The 20,000-nt window shown below is 49.1% G+C and overlaps 1 protein-coding gene across 7 annotated transcripts in view; it reads right to left on the reverse strand.

Annotated features, from left to right (window-relative positions):
* Positions 1-20,000, reverse strand: part of LOC123506358 (MAP7 domain-containing protein 1-like) — a 290,206-nt gene that overhangs the window by 76,189 nt on the left and 194,017 nt on the right. Inside the window, exon 1 of one of the 7 annotated variants that reach the window (XM_045258388.1) lies at positions 15,963-17,183. The exons of the other annotated variants lie outside the window; for them this stretch is intronic. Within the exon in view, the coding sequence (XP_045114323.1) occupies positions 15,963-17,034 (1,072 nt within the window). The 5' untranslated portion in view covers positions 17,035-17,183. Of the gene's footprint in view, positions 1-15,962; positions 17,184-20,000 lie in introns of those variants that run through there. 7 annotated transcript variants of the gene reach the window in all.

The raw sequence follows: 20,000 nt of genomic DNA on the forward strand, positions 1-20,000 counted from the left end.
GGAGGAGGAGGAGGAAAGAAACGGTCGAGGAAAAAGGAAAAAATAAATAGAAGGAAAAAAATGATAACTGTGTCAAAGAATAAAAGAAAATGAGAACAAATGGCATAAAAAGGAGGAAGAGGAGGGGGAAAATCAACACAACAAAAACAACAAATAGCATCAAATAACCAGAGAGAGAGAGAGAGAGAGAGAGAGAGAGAGAGAGAGAGAGAGAGAGAGAGTAATGAGGGAGAAGTTATGATGAAGATGAAGGTGAAAAGAGCAAAGAGGAGGAGGAGGAGGAGGAGGAGGAGGAGGAGGAGGAGGAGGAGGAGGAGGAGGAGGAGGAGGAGGAGGAGGAGGAGGAAGGAAGGAAGGAAGGAAGGAAGGAAGGAAGGAAGGAAGGAAGGAAGGAAGGAAGGAAGGAAGGAAGGAAAAACAGGTGTAGGAGGAGGAAGTCAAGGGCGGCTTACACGATGTTTGTTGCTGCTGCTGCTGCTGCTGCTCCTCCTCCTCCTCCTCCTCCTCCTCCTCCTTCTCTACTCCTCCCTAGCATCGTGACTTTCTCTTCAATATTGTCTTTATCAATATCTTCCTTCCTAGTTTCTCTTCTAACCACCACCACCACCTCCTCCTCCTCCTCCCTCTAATGATCCATACTCTCTTTCTTCTCCTCCTCCTTGCACATTTTTCCTCCTTCTCCCACAAAACCAAACTTTTCTTCTCTTCTTTCCTCTCCTTCGTTGACCCTTCCAACCTAAAGCAAACAAGCAAAAGAGAGAGAGAGAGAGAGAGAGAGAGAGAGAGAGAGAGAGAGAGAGAGAGAGAGAGAGAGAGAGAGAGAGAGAGAGAGAGAGAGAGAGAGAGAGAAATTCTTAGCGTGTCCTAATAAATTGCATGGGACAGGTTGGGTGATGGGAAAAAATGGGGGAAAAGGGGAAATTTGACCCATTCTTTTGTACTCCCCCCAATTAAATCTTACCTTAACTTAGGGGAGAGGGGGGTAGAGGGTAGAGGGGAGAGGGGGAGAGGGGAAGAGGGGAGAGGGGAGCAGGTAAAGTGAGGGGAGTGAATCTTTAGAATCTTTTGTTTCACGAGGTCGGTTTTCTAAGTTGGGATGTTTCGTGGCCAAAGACACAATGACCTCCTCCTCCTCCTCCTCCTCCTCCTCTTCCTCTTCTTCTTCTTCGCCCTCCTCCTTCTCTATCTTCCCCTTCTCTTTCTTTTGCTTCTATTTTTTTTCTTTTTCGTCTTCACTAGCATTTATTTATTTTTTACTCTCTCTCTCTCTCTCTCTCTCTCTCTCTCTCTCTCTCTCTCTCTCTCTCTCTCTCTCTCTCTCGTATCCTTCTTCTATTCTCTCTCAATCATTCTTTTATCTTGTCTGTTCATCATCCTCACTCTTCCCTATTTTTCTGTAATTCATTTCCTGTTTCTTCCTTCTCTTCCTCATTCCTCCCCTCCCTCCTTCCCTCCTCCCCCACACCACCTCCGAAGCTCGCAAGGAAGGAAAAATGAATGCATGAATGAATTACTGAAAGCATGAAGGAAGGAAGGAAGGAAGGAAGGAAGGAGAAGTAAGGAAAAATGCAGACATGAAGAAAAATGACATGGAAAATTATGCAGACATACAGACAGAGACGGACAGACAAACATACGGACGGATGGACACAAAGACAGACAAACAGACAGAAAAATAGAGACAGACACAGACAGACAGAGACAGACTGAAAGAGACAGACAGACAAATAGACAGAGATAAACAGACAGACAGACAGACAGAAAAATAGAGACAGACAGACAAATAGACAGAGACAAACAGACAGACAGACAGAAAAATAGAGACAGACACAGACAGACAGACAGAAAAATAGAGACAGACACAGACAGACAGATTGAGAGACAGACAGACAGACAGAAAAATAGACAAAGACACAGACAGACAGACAGACTGAGATAAATAGAGACCGACAGAAAGACAGACAGACACAGACAAACTGAGACAGACAGACAGACCGATAGGCAAGCAGACAGACAGACAGACAGACTAAATATGAGAGGAATTTAGACATGACAGACAGACAAGAACATAGGGCACAATTTTACACACCCACACCCACACCCACACCCACACACACACACCCACCCACCCACACACACACAAACACACACTACCAAAGAGACACAGACACACGAGAACAAACAATTAAACAAACAAACAGAGACGAACGGAGCGGGAAACGGATACAAAACCGACAACGTTTAAAGGAAAACAATTAAAGAGAAACGGAGCACAGACGAGAGAGAGAGAGAGAGAGAGAGAGAGAGAGAGAGAGAGAGAGAGAGAGAGAGAGAGAGAGAGAGAGAGAGAGAGAGAGAGAGAGAGAGAGAGAGAGAGAGAGAGAGAGAGAGAGAGAGTCCAAACTATTAAAAGGGAGTAAAAAATAAAGAAAAATAAGGGACAGATGGAAAGAAATAAGTATATAATTGAAAAATAGCATTCAATTAACTTTGCAATGATTTTCACTTAATGGGGGAGGAAATTAGATTATCCCTAATTCTGAGAGAGAGAGAGAGAGAGAGAGAGAGAGAGAGAGAGAGAGAGAGAGAGAGAGAGAGAGAGAGAGAGAGAGAGAGAGAGAGAGGTTATTTTGTTTATTTCATTAAGTTTAGAGCCCGCAACAAACACAAATTCTCTCTCTCTCTCTCACACACACACACACACACACACACACACACACACACACACACACAAACATTCCCTCCTGCCTACCCACGCTTTCTACCCATTTCCCTCCCCCTCTCCCTCTCCCTCTTTCTCTCCCACACACACCTGCCCCCTTTGCCTCCTCTCCCTCTCTCTCTCTCTCCCCTTCCCACACCTCCCCCCCTCTCACCTGTACCTGCAACACAACACAGGTAACAATTAATCATGGAACACTACTAAAGCACACGGTCTGTTGTTCATGTACGGTCTCTCTCTCTCTCTCTCTCTCTACCATATCGAGGAGAGAGGGTGAGAGCTGAGAGGCAATAAGTGGATAGAAATTAATATCGAGAGAGAGAGAGAGAGAGAGAGAGAGAGAGAGAGAGAGAGAGAGAGAGAGAGAGAGAGAGAGAGAGAGAGAGAGAGAGAGAGAGAGAGAGAGAGAGAGAGAGAGAGAGAGTTAATTGCACTCCACTCCCACTCACTCCACATCACCACCACCACCACCACCTCCTCCTCCTCCTCCTCTTAAGGGAGTGTGGACAGTGATCCCTCTCCCTCTCTCCTTCTCTTTTTCCTCTCCTCTCTCTCCTCCATTACTCTCATCTGTTCTTTTCCTCTCCTCACTTTCCTCTTTCTCTCTCTAAAAACTTCTCTAACCTACTTTCTTTTGCTTTCCTCCTTTCTAGTCGATTTTCTCTCTCTCCCTTTCTCTTTCCTCCTTCCTTCTTCCTCTTGCTTTCTCCATTTATTTCCTCCCTCTCACAAGTTCCTTCTCTACTTTTACTTATTTCTTATCTTTCTTGGTTTTTCTTTTCCTTTATCCTTCCTTATTCCTTTTCTTAATATCTTTATCCTCCCCCTTTATCCTATTTCTTTCTATCTGGTATCCCTAGACTCCCTTATCTCTTCCCCTCCTTCCTCTGACACTCTTTCCCCTCTTCCTTAATCAAATTCCCCTTATCTTCTTCCCTGTCCCTTCAATTCACCATTATCTTCCAACTACTATCCCAGGAACACATTGTCTCCCTTCTCCCCTTCCATTGACACTAACCCTTTTCCCCATTTCCCCTTCACTGTGATGCCAATTCCCCTTCTCTCTCTTAATCCACCTTTTCCTTCGTACTAAGACCCCTCACCTACTTCTTCTCCCCTTCCCCTCTTCATATCACACCCCTTCCAATGTTTAGTCTACACAACTACATCTAGAACCTTCATCTCTCTCACCCCTTCCCCTCCTTCCCCTCATCCATTCCCCTAGCTGTGCCTAATACTACCCCCTCCCCTCCCTTCTCCTAGCCCATCATTCCCCTGCAGCGCCAGCGGTAACCCGGGCGATGGTTCATTTCCTGGAGGGGCGGAGGTGGACCACAGCCTGACGGGGACGAAATGTGAGCCTAGACTAACCCCGTCCTCCCCAGCACAGATAGTCAAACAGTGGGGCACAGACACGGGGCAGAACCACGGGGTAATGGGAAAGGGGCACGGGAAGCTGTACTAAAAAGGATTATCCAGCTCCGCCCATATTTGAGAGTACGGGGCAGGAATGTGTGGGTTGCGTCGGGGCGGGGCAGTGTGGCAGAGTGGGGCAAGTAAAAGTAGGGAGTGTGTGTGTGTGTGTGTGTGTGTGTGTGTGTGTGTGTGTGTGTGTGTGTGTGTGTGTGTGTGTGTGTGTCTGTATGAGAGATAGTGTTTGAAATGTGAGAGAGATGAAAAGATGGACAGAGATGGAGAAAAGAGGATAAACAGCAGAAGGAAAGGGAAAAGTGAGGGGAGGAAAAGAAGGAAGAGAAGTAAGGGGAAAAGAGAAGGTAGAAAAGGAGTAAAGATGGAGATATGTAAACAGTTGAAGGAAGAAGAGAAGAAAGAGGAGGAACGTGAGCAGAGAAATAAGGATGTGACAAGTGAGAGATGTAAATAGAGGAAGAGAAGTGTAAAAAATAGGAGGGAGAGACGAAGAAAAAGATATAAACACAGGAGGAAAATTAAGGAGAGGAAAAGAATGGATGGGAAAGGAAGAAGTGTTAGAAATAGATAAGAGAAGATAAAAATAAGAAGATAAAGATAGGATAAAAAAAATATGAAAATTTAAGGAAAGGAAGAAGTAAAGGAGAAGAAAAAAGCTGAAAATTTAAGGAAAAGAGGGAGTGAAGGAAGAGAAAGATAAAAATGAAGATAGAAAAAAAGATGAAAATTTAAGGACGCGAAGAAGTGAAGGGAGAGAAACAGGGATGGGAAAGGTCGATGTTTACGAAAGGAAGGGACAATAAAAGGGGGGCGGAGAGAGAGAGAGAGAGAGAGAGAGAGAGAGAGAGAGAGAGAGAGAGAGAGAGAGAGAGAGAGAGAGAGAGAGAGAGAGAGAGAGAGAGAGAGAGAGAGAGAGAGAGAGAGAGAGAGAGAGAGAGAGAGAGAGAGTCCACTACATGTACTACCCTCCACATCCTCCACCATAAAATCCACACACAGCATTCCACCTTGCTCTCACCACCACCTGACACCACCAAATCTCCACCACGACCCCCAACCGTGACTCACTTCAATGACTCATCGCCCCTTGTCACCCCAACTGCCCCCACTCCCCACCATAAGCACCCTCATCAAAACAACCCCCGCAACCCCCAACACGTAATATTGTAACACCCTCTCCCAATCCTTCATCGCTCTCCCTTACTTACACTATTTGGCCAGTAATTCTAAGGCACGACACCCTCCCCACGTCCCCTCCCCCCAACACACTCCCCACACGACCAGAACAAGGTATTTTAACGACCTCCAACACTTAATCTCCTTTTCCAGTCCCTCCTCTCAATTAATCTCTCTATTTCCATTTTCTTAGTCTTCAACTTGTTCTTGTGGTGATGGTGGCAGTAGTAGTAGTAGTAGTAGTAGTAGTAGTAGTAGTAGTAGTAGTAGTAATTGTTGTTGTTGTCTTCTTTTTCTTCCTGTCCTCCAATATCAATTTCATATAGTAGTCGTATTAGTAGTAATACTTCTTCTTCTTCTTCTTCATCTCCTCCTCCTCCTCCTCTTCCTCTTCTTCAATACAACACAACACACGGTAGCAAGACACATAACTCAGTCCAATACTCGTACGTTCAGACAATTATACACCAACACCACCACCATTACCAGCAGTTTCCACCCTCGCCTCCTCTTCCTCCTAACCTCTCTCTCAGCTCCTTCCTCCCCCAACATTCCCACGGCATCCACTATCAAGGCAGGTGATGGAGGATGTTGCTGGAAGAGGAGGAGGAGGAGGAGGAGGAGGAGGAGGAGGAGGAGGAGGAGGAGGAGGAGGAGGAGGAGGAGGAGGAGGAAGGAAAGAAAAAAAAAGAAAAACCGTCCCTCCATCAGTTCCATGCGTCACAACTTCCCTCACCTCTCAAACCAATTATTTTCTTTCTCTTTTATCTCTCTATCTCCTTCTTCCTCTTTCTATCTCTCTCACCCTCTCTTTTCACTCCAACAGCACCAGTAGCACCACCACCACCATTGTATCACTTCGCAACACACTCCTGACGGGGACGCGACGCCTGGAGCCCCGCGCACTACAAGACAACACAAGACACAACTCCACACACACACTGAGACGGCCACACAACACGCTCCGGCACTCCGCGGCACACTGCTGGCTCTGGCACTTGGCGGAGGCGGTGGCGGCGGCGGCGGAGCGGTGATGCTTGCTGGAACTAGACTAAAGCTGAGAGCACCCGACCCGCCACCACCATCACTACCACACGACTCACCACCCGTCTCTCTCTCGCTCTCCCTCTCTCTCTCTGTCTCTCTCTCTATCCCACATCTCTCAGCCGCCCATCTCACGCCCGCAGCGGACAGTCTCTCCCCGCCCGCAACATTCGCGTTCCCGGCAGCGTGCGTGTCAGCGAGTCTCGTGGTCTAACTGGCGAGGAGTTTACGAGATAATGACTTCCGCTTCGGCCCGATTCACGCCAGGCTGTCGCTTATCACGGTGACACACACACACACACACACACACACACACACACACACACACACACACACACACACACACACACAAAGAGGACATGACACGAATTGACATGACAGAAGATCATACACACACAAACACACAATCACAGAGAGAGAGAGAGAGAGAGAGAGAGAGAGAGAGAGAGAGAGAGAGAGAGAGAGAGAGAGAGAGAGAGAGAGAGAGAGAGAGAGAGAGAGAGAGAGAGAGAGAGAGAGAGAGAGAGAGAGAGAGAGAGAGAGAGAGAGAGAGAGAGAGAGAGAGAGAGAGGATAAGGGCGTAGGACGTGTAGAAGGAAACGGAGGCTGGCGAGAGGCGGCGGAATGGGATCAGCGGGACGAGCATAGGCGTGGTGGGCGTTGAACCTCCACTCGCCTCCCGCCCACGATCTCTCTCTCTCTCTCTCTCTCTCTCTCTCTCTCTCTCTCTCTCTCGCCTCATGTTCCCTCACATCCACGCCCACTAATTTTCGGTCCAGCCACATCCCATCCATCCTCTCTCTCTCTCTCTCTCTCTCTCTCTCTCTCTCTCTCTTCTCAGCGTTATAACAGAAAAAAAAATTATTACAGAAGGAGATGAATTGAGATAAAACATCATCTGATCCACTCTCTCTCTCTCTCTCTCTCTCTCTCGTAAAATCTCACAAATCAAACCACCTGAGAGAGAGAGAGAGAGAGAGAGAGAGAGAGAGAGAGAGAGAGAGAGAGAGAGAGAGAGAGAGAGAGAGAGAGAGAGAGAGAGAGAGTTCTTTACATGTATCTGAGGATCCTTGTTGCTATTCCTGACGGTGTGACGCTGACGGAGTGACGCTCAGCCCTCAGCATTACGTCTTTATCTTCTTCAGGTTATTCCGCCGCCTCGCACAGTTTTCACTCTTAACCCCTTCAGTACCATGCCGTGTCATATTCATTCTGCTCACTATTTGGCGATTTTATACGGCTTCAGAAATTTCTGTGGGGGGTTAAAATAGTAAAGACTCTGGCCATTAGTCTTTTGACCTCTATAGACCCTTCGTAAAGTAAATAAAATCGTCTAATCACAACAAAAATTCATGATAAATATGCGTTTCTGTAATGAAGGGGTTAATGCACCTTGATATTTATAGAACACCTTTACAAAACACCTTTATAGAACACCTGTGCCTTCTCTATCAAACGTAAAGGATAATAGGATCTGGTTTGTTATCCTACACCTGTGCTTCCTTTTATATAACACGAATGATAAGATGTCTTGTCTATATTTCAATGCTCACTTTAATACTTTACTTACTTCCTTACTTTATTGTTGTTTGATCACTTATTTAACAGTGGGAAGGAGGAAGATAAGTACAAGTATGAGGATTTTGATGTATTCGTTCGTTTTCCTCCTTCCTACGACTTACAGATTTTAAAGGGAGGTTCATCATAGCCAGTAAGAAAAACAAAAGCGGTGATTCACTTCCCTACAGCATAAAAAAAAAATGGAATGTTTTACTTTTTGTTACTTTAACTTAACAAAATCAACGACCAAAGAAAGCTGCTACAGTACACTGGCAAGATTCTTTTTACTCACATGTCCTTCAGTCAATTTTTTTTCCCCTTATGGCAGTTTTCATTCGTTAGATAAGTCATAGCAGTAACCAACAGAGGACAAGCCATTCAGACACAGCTCATACTACATTAGTCATTAACTTATTCTGTCTTTCTGTTAATAATTTTTTTCTTCCCATGGTTGTTTTTCGTGTCATAGTAAAAAGTTTTTGGTCAGTTGCCATACAATAACTAGCACAGGATAAGTGGATACATAAATAACATAAAAAAATAATTACAGGAGATGAAGGTAAAGGTGACTTATTCTAGCTGTCAATCATCTTTTATTTATTTTACCTATGGCTGTCTTTCGTGTCATACTGAAAAGTCTTTGCTCAGTTGCCATACAGTAACTAGCACAGGATTAAGTGGATACATAAATTCTCAAACAGTAAACGGCAGAGGGTAAGTGCAAACATAAATAATAGTAGAGGTGACTTGTTCGATCTGTCAAACCTTTATTTTATTATCTATTTATTTTTTTTTTTTACCAATGGCTTTACTTCGTGTCACATCAAAAAATCCTTAGTCAGTTCTCAAACAGTAAATGGCAGAGGGCAAGTGCAAATATAAATAGTAGTAGAGGTGACTTGTTCGATCTGTCCTTTATCTTATTATTTTTTTAACCTACGGCTGTATTTCGTATCACATTAAAAAAAATTCTTGCTTAGATAAGTCATACAGTAACTGGCAGTGTTAGTGGATACATAAATAATAGTAGAGGTGTTTTCTGAGCCTTGTACGGCCACTGAAAGTGAAACGCCGCCAGAAATGAGGCCGCCTTTCACAATATTTAAAGCTTAGGAGGCCGAGAAAGGTGCGCAGGGAGAGATTGTTTTTCTCCCCTTGACTGCTCGTATAAATTCAGCTTCTCTCTCTCTCTCTCTCTCTCTCTCTCTCTCTCTCTCTAAAAAGCACCAGGTAATGAAGGAAAGTTATTTACCTGAGTGCACGGAGAGTCTACCTGCTTAGCGCGCAACTTATGGGGCATGAGTTGGGCGCACCTGGCGAACTGAGCAGGTAAGGAGCTAATTGCTAAGTGCCCAGGTAAATAAGAGCCGGTACAGTTAACTAGTAAGAGACGGGAGGAGTAAGAACAGAAAGCACCTGAGACACAACAGGTAAAGAGTTAATACACAAATTAGTAAATGCCCAGGTAAGTCAAAACAGGTAATTAGAGACAGGTGAGCAATTAAGAGTTCAGGAACGGGACTAATTAGTGAAGAAAAACAGGTAATTAGTAAGGAGCCACAGTAAGAGTCTTTATAGTGTTCAGGTGAGTGAGAGGTGAGTGGGTAGTTGTGAGTGTTAAGGTGAGAGGTAAGAGTCACGTGGTGGGTGGTGGCAGTAGTTACGTGGGGCATCTGTGGGTCAGTGTAGGTCAAGGAAGTGCGTGGGTGAGGACGAGAGGAGAGAGGAGAGTGGGGCATGATAGAGAGTGGAGAGGAGAGGAGAGAGAGAGAGGAGAGGAGAGGAGAGGAGAGGAGAGAAAAGGAGAGGAGAGAGGTTAGAGGAGAAGAGAAGGGGAAGAGAAGAGAGCAGGAAGAGGAAAAGAGAGGAGGGCGAGGAGAAAAGAGCAGGAAGAGGAAAAGAGAGGATGGAGAGAAGAGAGAGAGAGAGAGAAAGGAGAGAAGAGGGAGAAGAGAAAGGGAAAAGAGAGAGAGAGAGGAGAGAGAGAGGGAGAGACAGAGGAGAGGAGAAGAGGGGAAAGGAGAAGAGAGAGAGAGGAGAGAAGAGAGGAGAGAGAGAGAGAAAGAGAGAGAGGAGAGAAGAGAGGGGGAAGAGAAGAAGAGAGGGATGAGAGGAGAAGAGGGGCAGTCGAAAGAAGAGAGGGAGAGAAGACAGTAGGGAGAGGGAAGAGGAAAAGATAGAGGAGAAAGAAGAAGAGGGGGAAGTAGAGGTAGTGTGTGGGTGGGTAGTCAGGCAGCATCACTAATAAGGGAGGAGAGAACAGCTTCCCATAAAAGGTAGCTCCCTTGACACCTCTGATAACCTCCCCCAGGGCCGCCTAGACGATAACAAGGCTCTCCCCAACCCCCCCAACCCCCTCCGACAAGTCCTGAAGCAGCCACCAACGCACGAACACACCCAAAGAACACCCACCTTCATTCCCTCCATCACAATCCACTTCTATTCGTAGCCAATTCAATTTAAACCTATTGGCTCTCTCTCTTTCTTCTCTCCTATAGTTATTTCTCATATCTTTCATGCTCTCTCTCTCTCTCTCTCTCTCTCTCTCTCTCTCTCTCTCTCTCTCTCTCTCTCTCTCTCTCTCATTCTTCCCTCAACACGTGGAATCTCAATATGGAGGAGATAAATAAACATGTAAACTTCGGAATTTCATTAAAGATTTTTCGTTTGATGCATTACACAGATAAAAAGAGTCGCGCTCCAACTTTCCTGACACAGCAATATCCCGCCATCCTGTGTGTGTGTGTGTGTGTGTGTGTGTGTGTGTGTGTGTGTGTGTGTGTGTGTGTGTGTGTGTGTGTGTGTGTGTTGCGCCGTGACCTCTTAAGTGGAACAATGAGGCGGAGATAATGAGGCTAGACTATTTTCTCTCTCTCTCTCTCTCTTCTCTCTCTCTCTCTTTTTCTCTCTCTCTCTCTCTCTCTCTCTCTCTCTCTCTCTCCACCTTTTAATTCCCTCTACCTCTTCATCGTCTACCTCCTCCTCCTCCTCCTCCTCCTCCACACTCTTCCTCTTCTCTCGTCTCCCCCACCTCCTCCTCTTCAGTGCCAATGTCAAGGAGGTGATGAAGAAGAAGAAGAAGCAGCATTTAGAGACAAGGTCAAGTTTTTGGTGTTGTTGTTGTTGTTTTTGTCACTAGTATTCTTATTCTTGTTTCTCTTTTCCATCTCCTTCCTTTTCTTATTATATTTTCTTTTTGTTTGCATCAGCTTTTCTTTTTCTTGCTTCCTCCTCTTTTATCTTCTCATTATTGCCATTCTTCTTCCTTCTTTTTCCCTTGCTCAGCCGGGATTTAAGTCACGTACACACACACACACACACACACACACACACACACACACACACACACACACACACACACACATTTTTCATAACTTTTGCCTATTGTTCTGAAACTACAAAACTTTCTCAGCGTGTTCTCTCTCTTATCTCACTCTCCATCACATCAAGCATCTGGTCACGAGTGTGTGTGTGTGTGTGTGTGTGTGTGTGTGTGTGTGTGTGTGTGTGTGTGTGGTAATGGCCCCATGAGATACAGCCATCAGTCCATCATACGTATATAAAAATTAGATATATAAATGAGAGTAAAAAAGGAAATTCTGTCCGTGGTGTTGATAATGAGTTTTGCAGCTCGAAGCCAACAGCAGTCAGACTCAGGTGATGGATGACCTTGCCTAATTACACCTGGCTAATGGTTATATAAAGTGCAGTCATTCAGGTAAGCTCCACAAATCATACTGGGAATCAAAGGTTGGGAAAATAGTGGTGGTGGAAGTGGTAGTAGTAGTGATGGTGGTGGTGGTGGTGGTAGTAGAGATATATGTTGGGATAATAAAAGTAGTAGTAGTAGTAGTAGTAGTGGCTTCTCCTCTCGTCTACTCTTGCAGCAATAAAGTGACGGAGTTATGAGGTCATTTCACCAATATTTCCTTGTGGTGATGGACAAACCCCGACCAGCCAAAGTCACCAGAGTCACCACCAACACCAACACCAACACCACTACCACCACCACCACCACCACCACCACAAACAAACACTAGTTGTACAATATATACTTCCCCTCAAAAATGATTAAACAAAGGGGGAAAAATCGTAATCACATATCGTCCTCCTCCTTCTCCTCCTCTTCTTCCTCCTTTTCCTCCCTCTATTTCTACTACTTCCATCACACGTGTACTCACCAACCACCACGTCACCATCACGTCATCACAGGTGCGTTTGAAGGAGGAACACAAGCTTACCTGCAACAAAAAATAAAAAAAACATCATTAGAATTAAAACGTTACCATCAACCACTCATAGAATTAAAACGTTACCATCAACCACTCATCACTACTCCTTAACTATCTTCACCCCTCCGCCTCATCTTCATCCCTCATCATCCCATCTTCACTCGTCCATTACCCATCTCCATCTATCATACCTCCATGTATCCTCACCACACGATAAGAACAAGGAAACAGACCAATTGTGATAATACATGAAAGGAAAAAAAAAAAATAATAATAATAGTAAATTCATATCACGAAACAGAAACAACTCAAGCAACACCTGTACTTCATCAAACACCTGGATTTTAATTAAGGTAAACACACGCACGAACACACACACACAAACACACTATCATTGTTTTCTCTCACGTATTTTTGTTTATTTCATTCTTTTGTCTTTATTTCTTTTTTATCTTATGTTTCCCTTCTTTGGCGACACTCCAGAGATGAATTAAAGAAAAAAAAAAAAAAAAAAAATAAGCTGACCAAAACTTGACCTCAAAATGACCTTATCCACTATCACCACACGAAGGTCAGCGCTCCTAATTTGGGAAGTGATTGAGGTGACCAAGGACACTCCACGCCCCTTCATCACTATCATCTTCACTATCATCTCATTCTCTTCTTCCTTCCTTCTCTTTTCTCTTAATCTATTTTCCAGTCTCTCTTTTCCGTGTTATTTATTCTTTTTGTCTTCTTTCCTTCATATTTTAATCTTTCCCTTCCTCTTTCTCTTCCTCTCTTCTCTCAATCTGTTCTCCATTTCCTCTCTTTTTAATTTCTTTCCTTAATTTCCTTTTCATTCTTATTTCCTCCCTTTTCTCTCCCCTTTTCTTCCTTTCTGTACTTTTTTTTCTTTTCCTCTCAATTCTGTTCCCCTTTCTCATCTCTTCTATTGTTTCCCTCTCCCTCACCTTCCCACTCTCACTTTCTCTCAATCCACTTTGCTTCTCCTCCTTGTCCTACACTTCCCCTTGTTTCCCCTCCCTCGTCGTCCACATGCACTTCCCTCCCTTCCTCCCTCCACTACTCTCCCTTTAGTCATGCTGGATTAGTGAGAGTGATGGTGACGCAGGGAGAGTAATGAAGTGAGTGTTAACCCCCCCACCTCTCTCTCTCTCTCTCTTTCTCTCTCCTTTCCATGTTATGCCTTCATTAGCCAATTAGCTTGAGATTTACGGTAATTCCTCCTCCTCCTCCTCCTGCTCCCCATAGTTTTGACAAGGAAGAAATAAAATGGAAAAAAAAAAAAAAAGGAAGGCGAGAGGAAATACATGAAAGAAGGATTAAAGGAAGGATGGAAGAAGGCAAGGATAAGGATAAGGAAAGAAAGAGGAGGAGGAGGAGGAGAAAAGAGAAAGGATACGGAAGAATCTGGAGGAGGAGAGTCGATGTTGAAGGAAAGGATAATGAAGGAGGGAGGGAGGGAGGGAGGGAGGGAGGAAGGAGGGGGAGGGAAGGAGGGAGGGAGGGAGGAAGGGAGGGATGGAGGGAGGTAAAAGAGGATGGAGGGAGGGAGGATGGACTTAAGAAAACATGATACAAATAAGAACAAAAATGTAAACCACAACTCTGATGAGGGGAGACTTAGGGAGGGAGGGGAGAAGAGGGGAGAGGGGGAATTGTGAGGAGGATTATACAGGCTGAAGACAAACGAGGGAGATTAAGTGGAAGAGAAGAGTGGAGGAAAAGGGAGAGGGGACTGGAGCTAAGAGAAAGGGAGGGAGATAAAATAGTGGTGATGGAAGAGGGAGGATAAATGTGGACGGGAAGTGAAATGGAGGAAAGAGGAAGAGGAAGAGGAAGAGGAAGAGTATCATGGGAAGGGCAGCGAAGGAAAGTGGTTCTGCTGGAAGGAGAGAGAGAGAGAGAGAGAGAGAGAGAGAGAGAGAGAGAGAGAGAGAGAGAGAGAGAGAGAGAGAGAGAGAGAGAGAGAGAGAGAGAGAGAGAGAGAGAGAAGGGGGTCGCGGTGTCATGTTATAACGTGTTCTCCTCAACAGCTGTCCTTTCACTTCACTTCACTTCACTTCATCACCACCACCACCACCACCAACACCATCAAGAGTTCCAGCTTTCACCTACACCAGGAAGAAATTAACTCAGGAAAAGAGTTCCCCTACCACCACCACCACCACCACTACCGCCATCATCAGCAAAACTCCCATTACCCACCACCTTCATCATTACTGAGAAGAAATTAATAAAGAAAATTAAGTGCCACCATCATTACCACCGTCATCATCATCACCACCACCACCACCACCACCACCACCACCGCCGCCGCCGCCGCCACCACCACCAGCAGCACCACCGTCGCCGCCTCCTTCACCGCCATCGAGCAGCGGCGAGACTGGCAACAATTTACGACTTGTGAGGGACGAAGGCGCCAGGCCGGGACGGCTTCTTTTAAGGAATTTACCTCACTATTACAAATATAACGATTAGTCTAATGGGGAGGCGTCGAGGAGAAGGGGAGGGGCGGTGGGGAGGTGGGGATAAGGGTCGGGGAGTCGGGTGAGATGTGAATAGCAGGGGATTGAAAATGAAGGTTAATCTTTCGACCTTTTGAGAAAACTCCTGCTGGTGGTGGTGGTGGTGGTGGTGGTGGTGGTGGTGGTGGTGGCGGCGGCGGCGGCGGCTCCTGGCGAGGCGGCGGCGGCGGCGGCGGCGATGGCTCCTGGCGAGGTGCCCGCCGCCAGCATGGAGCCAGCTTGTCCTCTTCCTCCTCCTCCTCCTACCCTCCTTACCACTTCCACAATAAGAGTATATCTTCCAGGTCTCCTTCCTCCTCCTCTTCCTCTGACCTAACCAAGCATCTCTTCCTTTCCTTTCTTACTCCTCCCCCAGTCCCTCCTCTCGCTGGCACGCCGCCTCTCCCTCATGACAGACAAACCAAGGTGTGACAACTCAAAACTTTAATAGAAACACCGTAACAAAGACGTCAGCAGGACAGATGCCCAATAAAGAGTCAGTCAGTGCCCGGAAGCAGCAGCGGCACGGGACACACTAAGAGTACAGCAGCTAACACTTGAACCCAAGGAACTTCATTACACACAGACCATGGACGTGATGGGGGATGGTATTCATGTGACGCTTACTTCAGGAGCGTCCTCACCTGACCCACTCCTTAAAGCACCTCATCACCACGCAACACACCTGTCTTCCCGTTATCGCTATACCTGCCACTCTTTGCTGTTCAGTCCTCAGCGGCATCCCCGCCCGTCCCGCCCGCCCCGCCATCCCTGCACTATGTAAGGCTTGTCTTCCATCCTTTGACCTTTATTAAGAATGCCTCAATTCATCTCAAATCTCTCTCTCTCTCTCTCTCTCTCTCTCTCTCACACACACACACACACACACACACACACACACACACACACACACACACATTGACACTTACAGATTAAGAGCATAATGGTGCCTAATACATGAATCCATTGTTTCCATTTCTTCACAAAGCTGAGCGACTCAACCCAGAACATACATGCTCACTCACCGCCCTGCCTCAACACACACCCCTCCACGCCACCACGTGACCTTCCAACTTCATGTAATACCCAGAGCGCCTCCCAGGGAACGGCCACCTCCCGCCAGCACAGGTCTGTGGCGGAGGCTGGAGTGGAGCACCGCCCCCTCAATGCACTGCTGCGGGAGAGGGACGGCACGAGCCACAGCACTGCCTGGCTGACTCAGGGCTATGGCGCCGCGCCCCCGACCCCCATGTCACCCTGGCCGCTAGTAGGGAGCCGCCCACTCACCATCGCGCTGGTCGAAGTAGTCCCACTCCATGGAGGTGTCGCTCTGGTTGTCGTCCAGCTGGTCCACGGCCACCTGCAGCCGCAGCACCACGCTGGTGCTGCCGACTCCTGCCTCGCCCTTCCCGTCCAGTAGGTGGCTCTGGCTCAGCTCGCGGCACAGGGGCGTGAGAACCTCCTTCAAGTGCTGGTGGTGCTTGAAAGGAAGCTCCACCACGTCGCCCTCTACCTCCACCTGGGCTACGGCGTGCTCCAGGTGGAGGTGGTGGAGGTGCGAGGGCTCAGAGGTGGTCTGGTTCCAGTGGCCGGCAGACACGCCCTTAGAACACATCTGGTCGTCGCTGCTCGTGTCCAAGTCAACAACGGAAAGCGTGGCGCCTGCCCGGGACGACCTGCGGCTGTGGGTGAGGGCGAGTGGGAAGGGGTCGTCTCCCAGCAGGTCCTGGCAGCTGTAGCTGTAGATGTGGCGGCGGCGCGGGGAGCCCAGGAGGTCCAGAGAGGAGGGTCGCTTGGGGCCGAGGGACTCAGAGCCTACGTTACTGGAGGACAGCTTGTGCAGCTCAGCGGCCACCTCGGAGGTGCTGTCCCGCAGGCACTCCCTCACCTGGCGACTCACCTCGCTGGCAACTATCTCCGGCAGGCGCTGCAGGCTATCGGCTAGCGAATGTTGGACGGCCTCTCTGATAATGGCTGAGGAGAGGGGAGGCGAAGGCCCTCGAGGCACAATGTCAGGGCCTGCCCCAGGCTCGGTGCTCTCGTCGGTGGAGAAGTAAGCAGAGTCCCTGTGGCCGTCATGCCTGTAGGCGGCGATGAAGGGGCTGCGGCGCCCCGCGTGCTGCTCCAGTTGGAAGTCATGACCAAAAAATACATTGTGTAGTTCAGAGGCGTCCTCAGAGGAGTCAGCCGGTGCGACGGCCTCGGTGGGACTCTGGATGGTGGGCGTGAGGGAGTACACGTCCCTGAAGGGCGTGGTATAGGAGGGCGTGTGGTACGGGCCGGGGGTGGATGCATAGGGTTGGGCGTAAATGGGAGATACTCTGCCGCGGCTGCTGCTTTCCAGCATCTCGTGTGGCATCTTCGAAGATTCTCGAGGGATGGAGATGAAAAGCGGTGCCTCCCGCTGGCCGTTTCTCCTGCGGGCAATATTTCGAGCATTTTCTGCCTCGTGTCTGGAAGGGTGAGTGACGCCCAGCGAGCTGATGTGTAGGGCGTGAGTGCGGGGTGAAGACGGCTCCTGCAGCACCAACCTTGGCACCGGACTGAGGCACGGCGGGGGCGGGAGGCAGAGGCGGCCGCAACGAGGGGGTAGAGCGAGGAGACGGTGATTGTGGTGGCCGCGGCGGCAATGGGGATGCAAGAGGGCGAGGGGACAACTGCGATGGATCAAGCTGCCTTGGACGTTGCAGCAGGCGCGGGACCGCCATGGCGGGCTGTACGAGAGGGGAGCACGGCAGCGAGCGGAAGCCACGACACCTGCGGGGATAAGGCGAGTCTTGGCGTCCCTGACTGCTGCCGGTCTCCTTGTCGCTCACCGTCATGTCCTCTGGCAGGGTAAGGAGGGTGCTCGCCTGCACGCCGCCATGACCCTCGCGATATCGCGACCACGCGACCTTCCGTTCTGGAGATCCTGAGTCTTCACTGGTGGGTTGGTTGAGCGGCGCACCGATGCACATCCGTGGCTCCTCGTAGATGTGTTCCTCGGGGCTTAGATCAGCACACCAGGGCGAGGAGCGAGTGGGCGTGTCAGATCCCGGGGACTCTTCGCGGGACAAGTCACTGGACGAGGCGTTGCGGGAAGACTCTCGCGAGGAGTCAACAGAGGCAGAATTATTGCGGTGGTGTCTGGTGGGGTTGGGTGAGGCGCCATCCTCGGGGCCTAAGTCCCACACCACGCAGAGGGAGTTGTTCTCTGGCTGGCTGGACCTGCGCTCCTCCAAGCGGGAGTCCAGCGAGTGGCCGAACCTGTTCAGCAGCTGGTCTGGCTCCGGGAGTTCGTGGCTGCCGTTCAGATAGTAGGTGGGCACGAACTTCTTGTTGAGCCGCATCGTCATGGACACAGCTTTGAAGGACTTCAGCAGGAAGTTTGAGGCGCGGCGAGCGAGGCCAGGGCGGGATGAGGGCGAGCCCGGCGGACTGCCTTCGTCCTGGCTGGCTGTCAGACTCTCTGCGTCACTGGTGGAGCTGTGATGGCGGCGGCCTCGCCAGTGGCGTCTCTGACGAAGGTAATTGGCGAACTCTGCGGATTCATCGTCCGTATCCGTCGTGACCGTTTTAGGTACGCGGCGCGGGTGGGGCGGCGGCAGGCCCCCGCCCTCTCGGTTACGTCCTCGACTCCTCGCGGACCTACTGGCTTTCTTTTCCTCCAAGATCTTAGCCACTGCCTCCTTGATTACGTCGCTGCGGCGACGTCGCTCTCCACACCGCAGGGAGACGCCATCCAGCTCCCCGTCAGTTACCGGCCTTGAATCTACGTGAGAGGAAGCCTGTAGGGTGAGAGCGCGGCGGTGCGGCAGCGTGGGCACGGGGCTCGGGGGTTCGGACTCGTCCCAGGAACCGCTGTTCACCAAGGAACGGGGTAGCTCTTGGCTGCTGCTGCGCTCCTGAGGAGTGAGTGGTCGAGGCTGCGGCGGAGACCAGTGGCCGCTGGAGCGCCACTTGGCGGGCGTCCTGCGACGTGGCCCTTGTGGGACAGAAGACTCCTCAGGGAGCACACCACCACACACACCGTCTACATCGCCACTAGAGTCACCCTCACGGGCCTCGTCCCTCACTCGCCCTCCAAAGATATTAAGAAACCCGAGCCTGGGCATCGCACCCCACACCCTTTTGGCCGAGCGGCACACGACCCCAGACACAGATCGCTGCACGCCACCACAAGGCCGCGCTGGACCCTGTCCAGTGCGTGGGCCCGAAGGCAGGAGGAGAGGATGATGGGCGGCGAGGGCTGTTCCTTCTTCTGTCGGACAGTTGGAGACACAAAGGGCGGTGCGCGTCACATCCACGTCCCCTCAATACTAACACTCGTCCCGCCGAGTGAGTGGCGACAGTTCTGCGGTTAAATCCTCACGAAACCCCAGCCGAGGTATCAGGCTTCCCGACCTTCCCCCGCCATACCGGTCTTTCCCAAAACATTTCGTCTTCCAGTCAGTGTTTCATTCGCAGGACTCGATAGGCCTGGGCGGCGCGGCGACAGCTGGCGAGGCACATTAAGCCCGGCATGAAGGGCTGCTGAGGGGTGCAAAGGGCGGCGAGGACAGAGGGACTCGCCGGCAGGTGAATGCTGCGAGGTGCTAGCGCAAGTAATAAGAGCTTCCCGCTAAACCCGCTGCGCTGCACATTCAGCGAGCGTTCTCTCTCTCTCTCTCTCTCTCTCTCTCTCATTCAATAGAAGTAAAACTCATAAAACATGAAAGACCATCTCAAAAATGAGCGACAAGTACATTCATCCACCTCCTGACGGCGTCTTACCTTCTCCTTACCCGTCTCCCTCCCTTCCTGCCCCTTCACACACACACACACACACACACACACACACACACACACACACACACACACACACACACACACACACACACACACACAAAAAAAAAAAAAAGTAAAAATACATTATGAGATGAATTTCATGTCTTAGCCTCTATCCTTCTTGTCGAGGACTGCGTGGTGTGTGTTTCACTGTTTGATCTGCTGCAGACTCTGACGAGACAGCCAGACGTTACCCTACGGAACGAGCTCAGAGCTCATTATTTCCGATCTTCGGATAGGCCTGAGACCAGGCACACACCACACACCGGGACAACAAGGTAACAACTCCTCGATTTACATCCCGTACCTACTCACTGCTAGGTGAACAGGGGTTACACGTGAAAGGACACACACCCAAATATCTCCACCCGGCCGGGGAATCGAACCCCGGTCCTCTGACTTGTGGTGCCAGCGCTCTAACCACTGAGCTACCGGGCTACCGGGTGTGTGTGTGTGTGTGTGTGTGTGTGTGTGTGTGTGTGTGTGTGTGTGTGTGTGTGTGTGTGTGTGTGTGTGTGT

Source organism: Portunus trituberculatus, chromosome 19, assembly GCF_017591435.1.
Source record: "Portunus trituberculatus isolate SZX2019 chromosome 19, ASM1759143v1, whole genome shotgun sequence".
NCBI lineage: Eukaryota > Metazoa > Arthropoda > Malacostraca > Decapoda > Portunidae > Portunus > Portunus trituberculatus.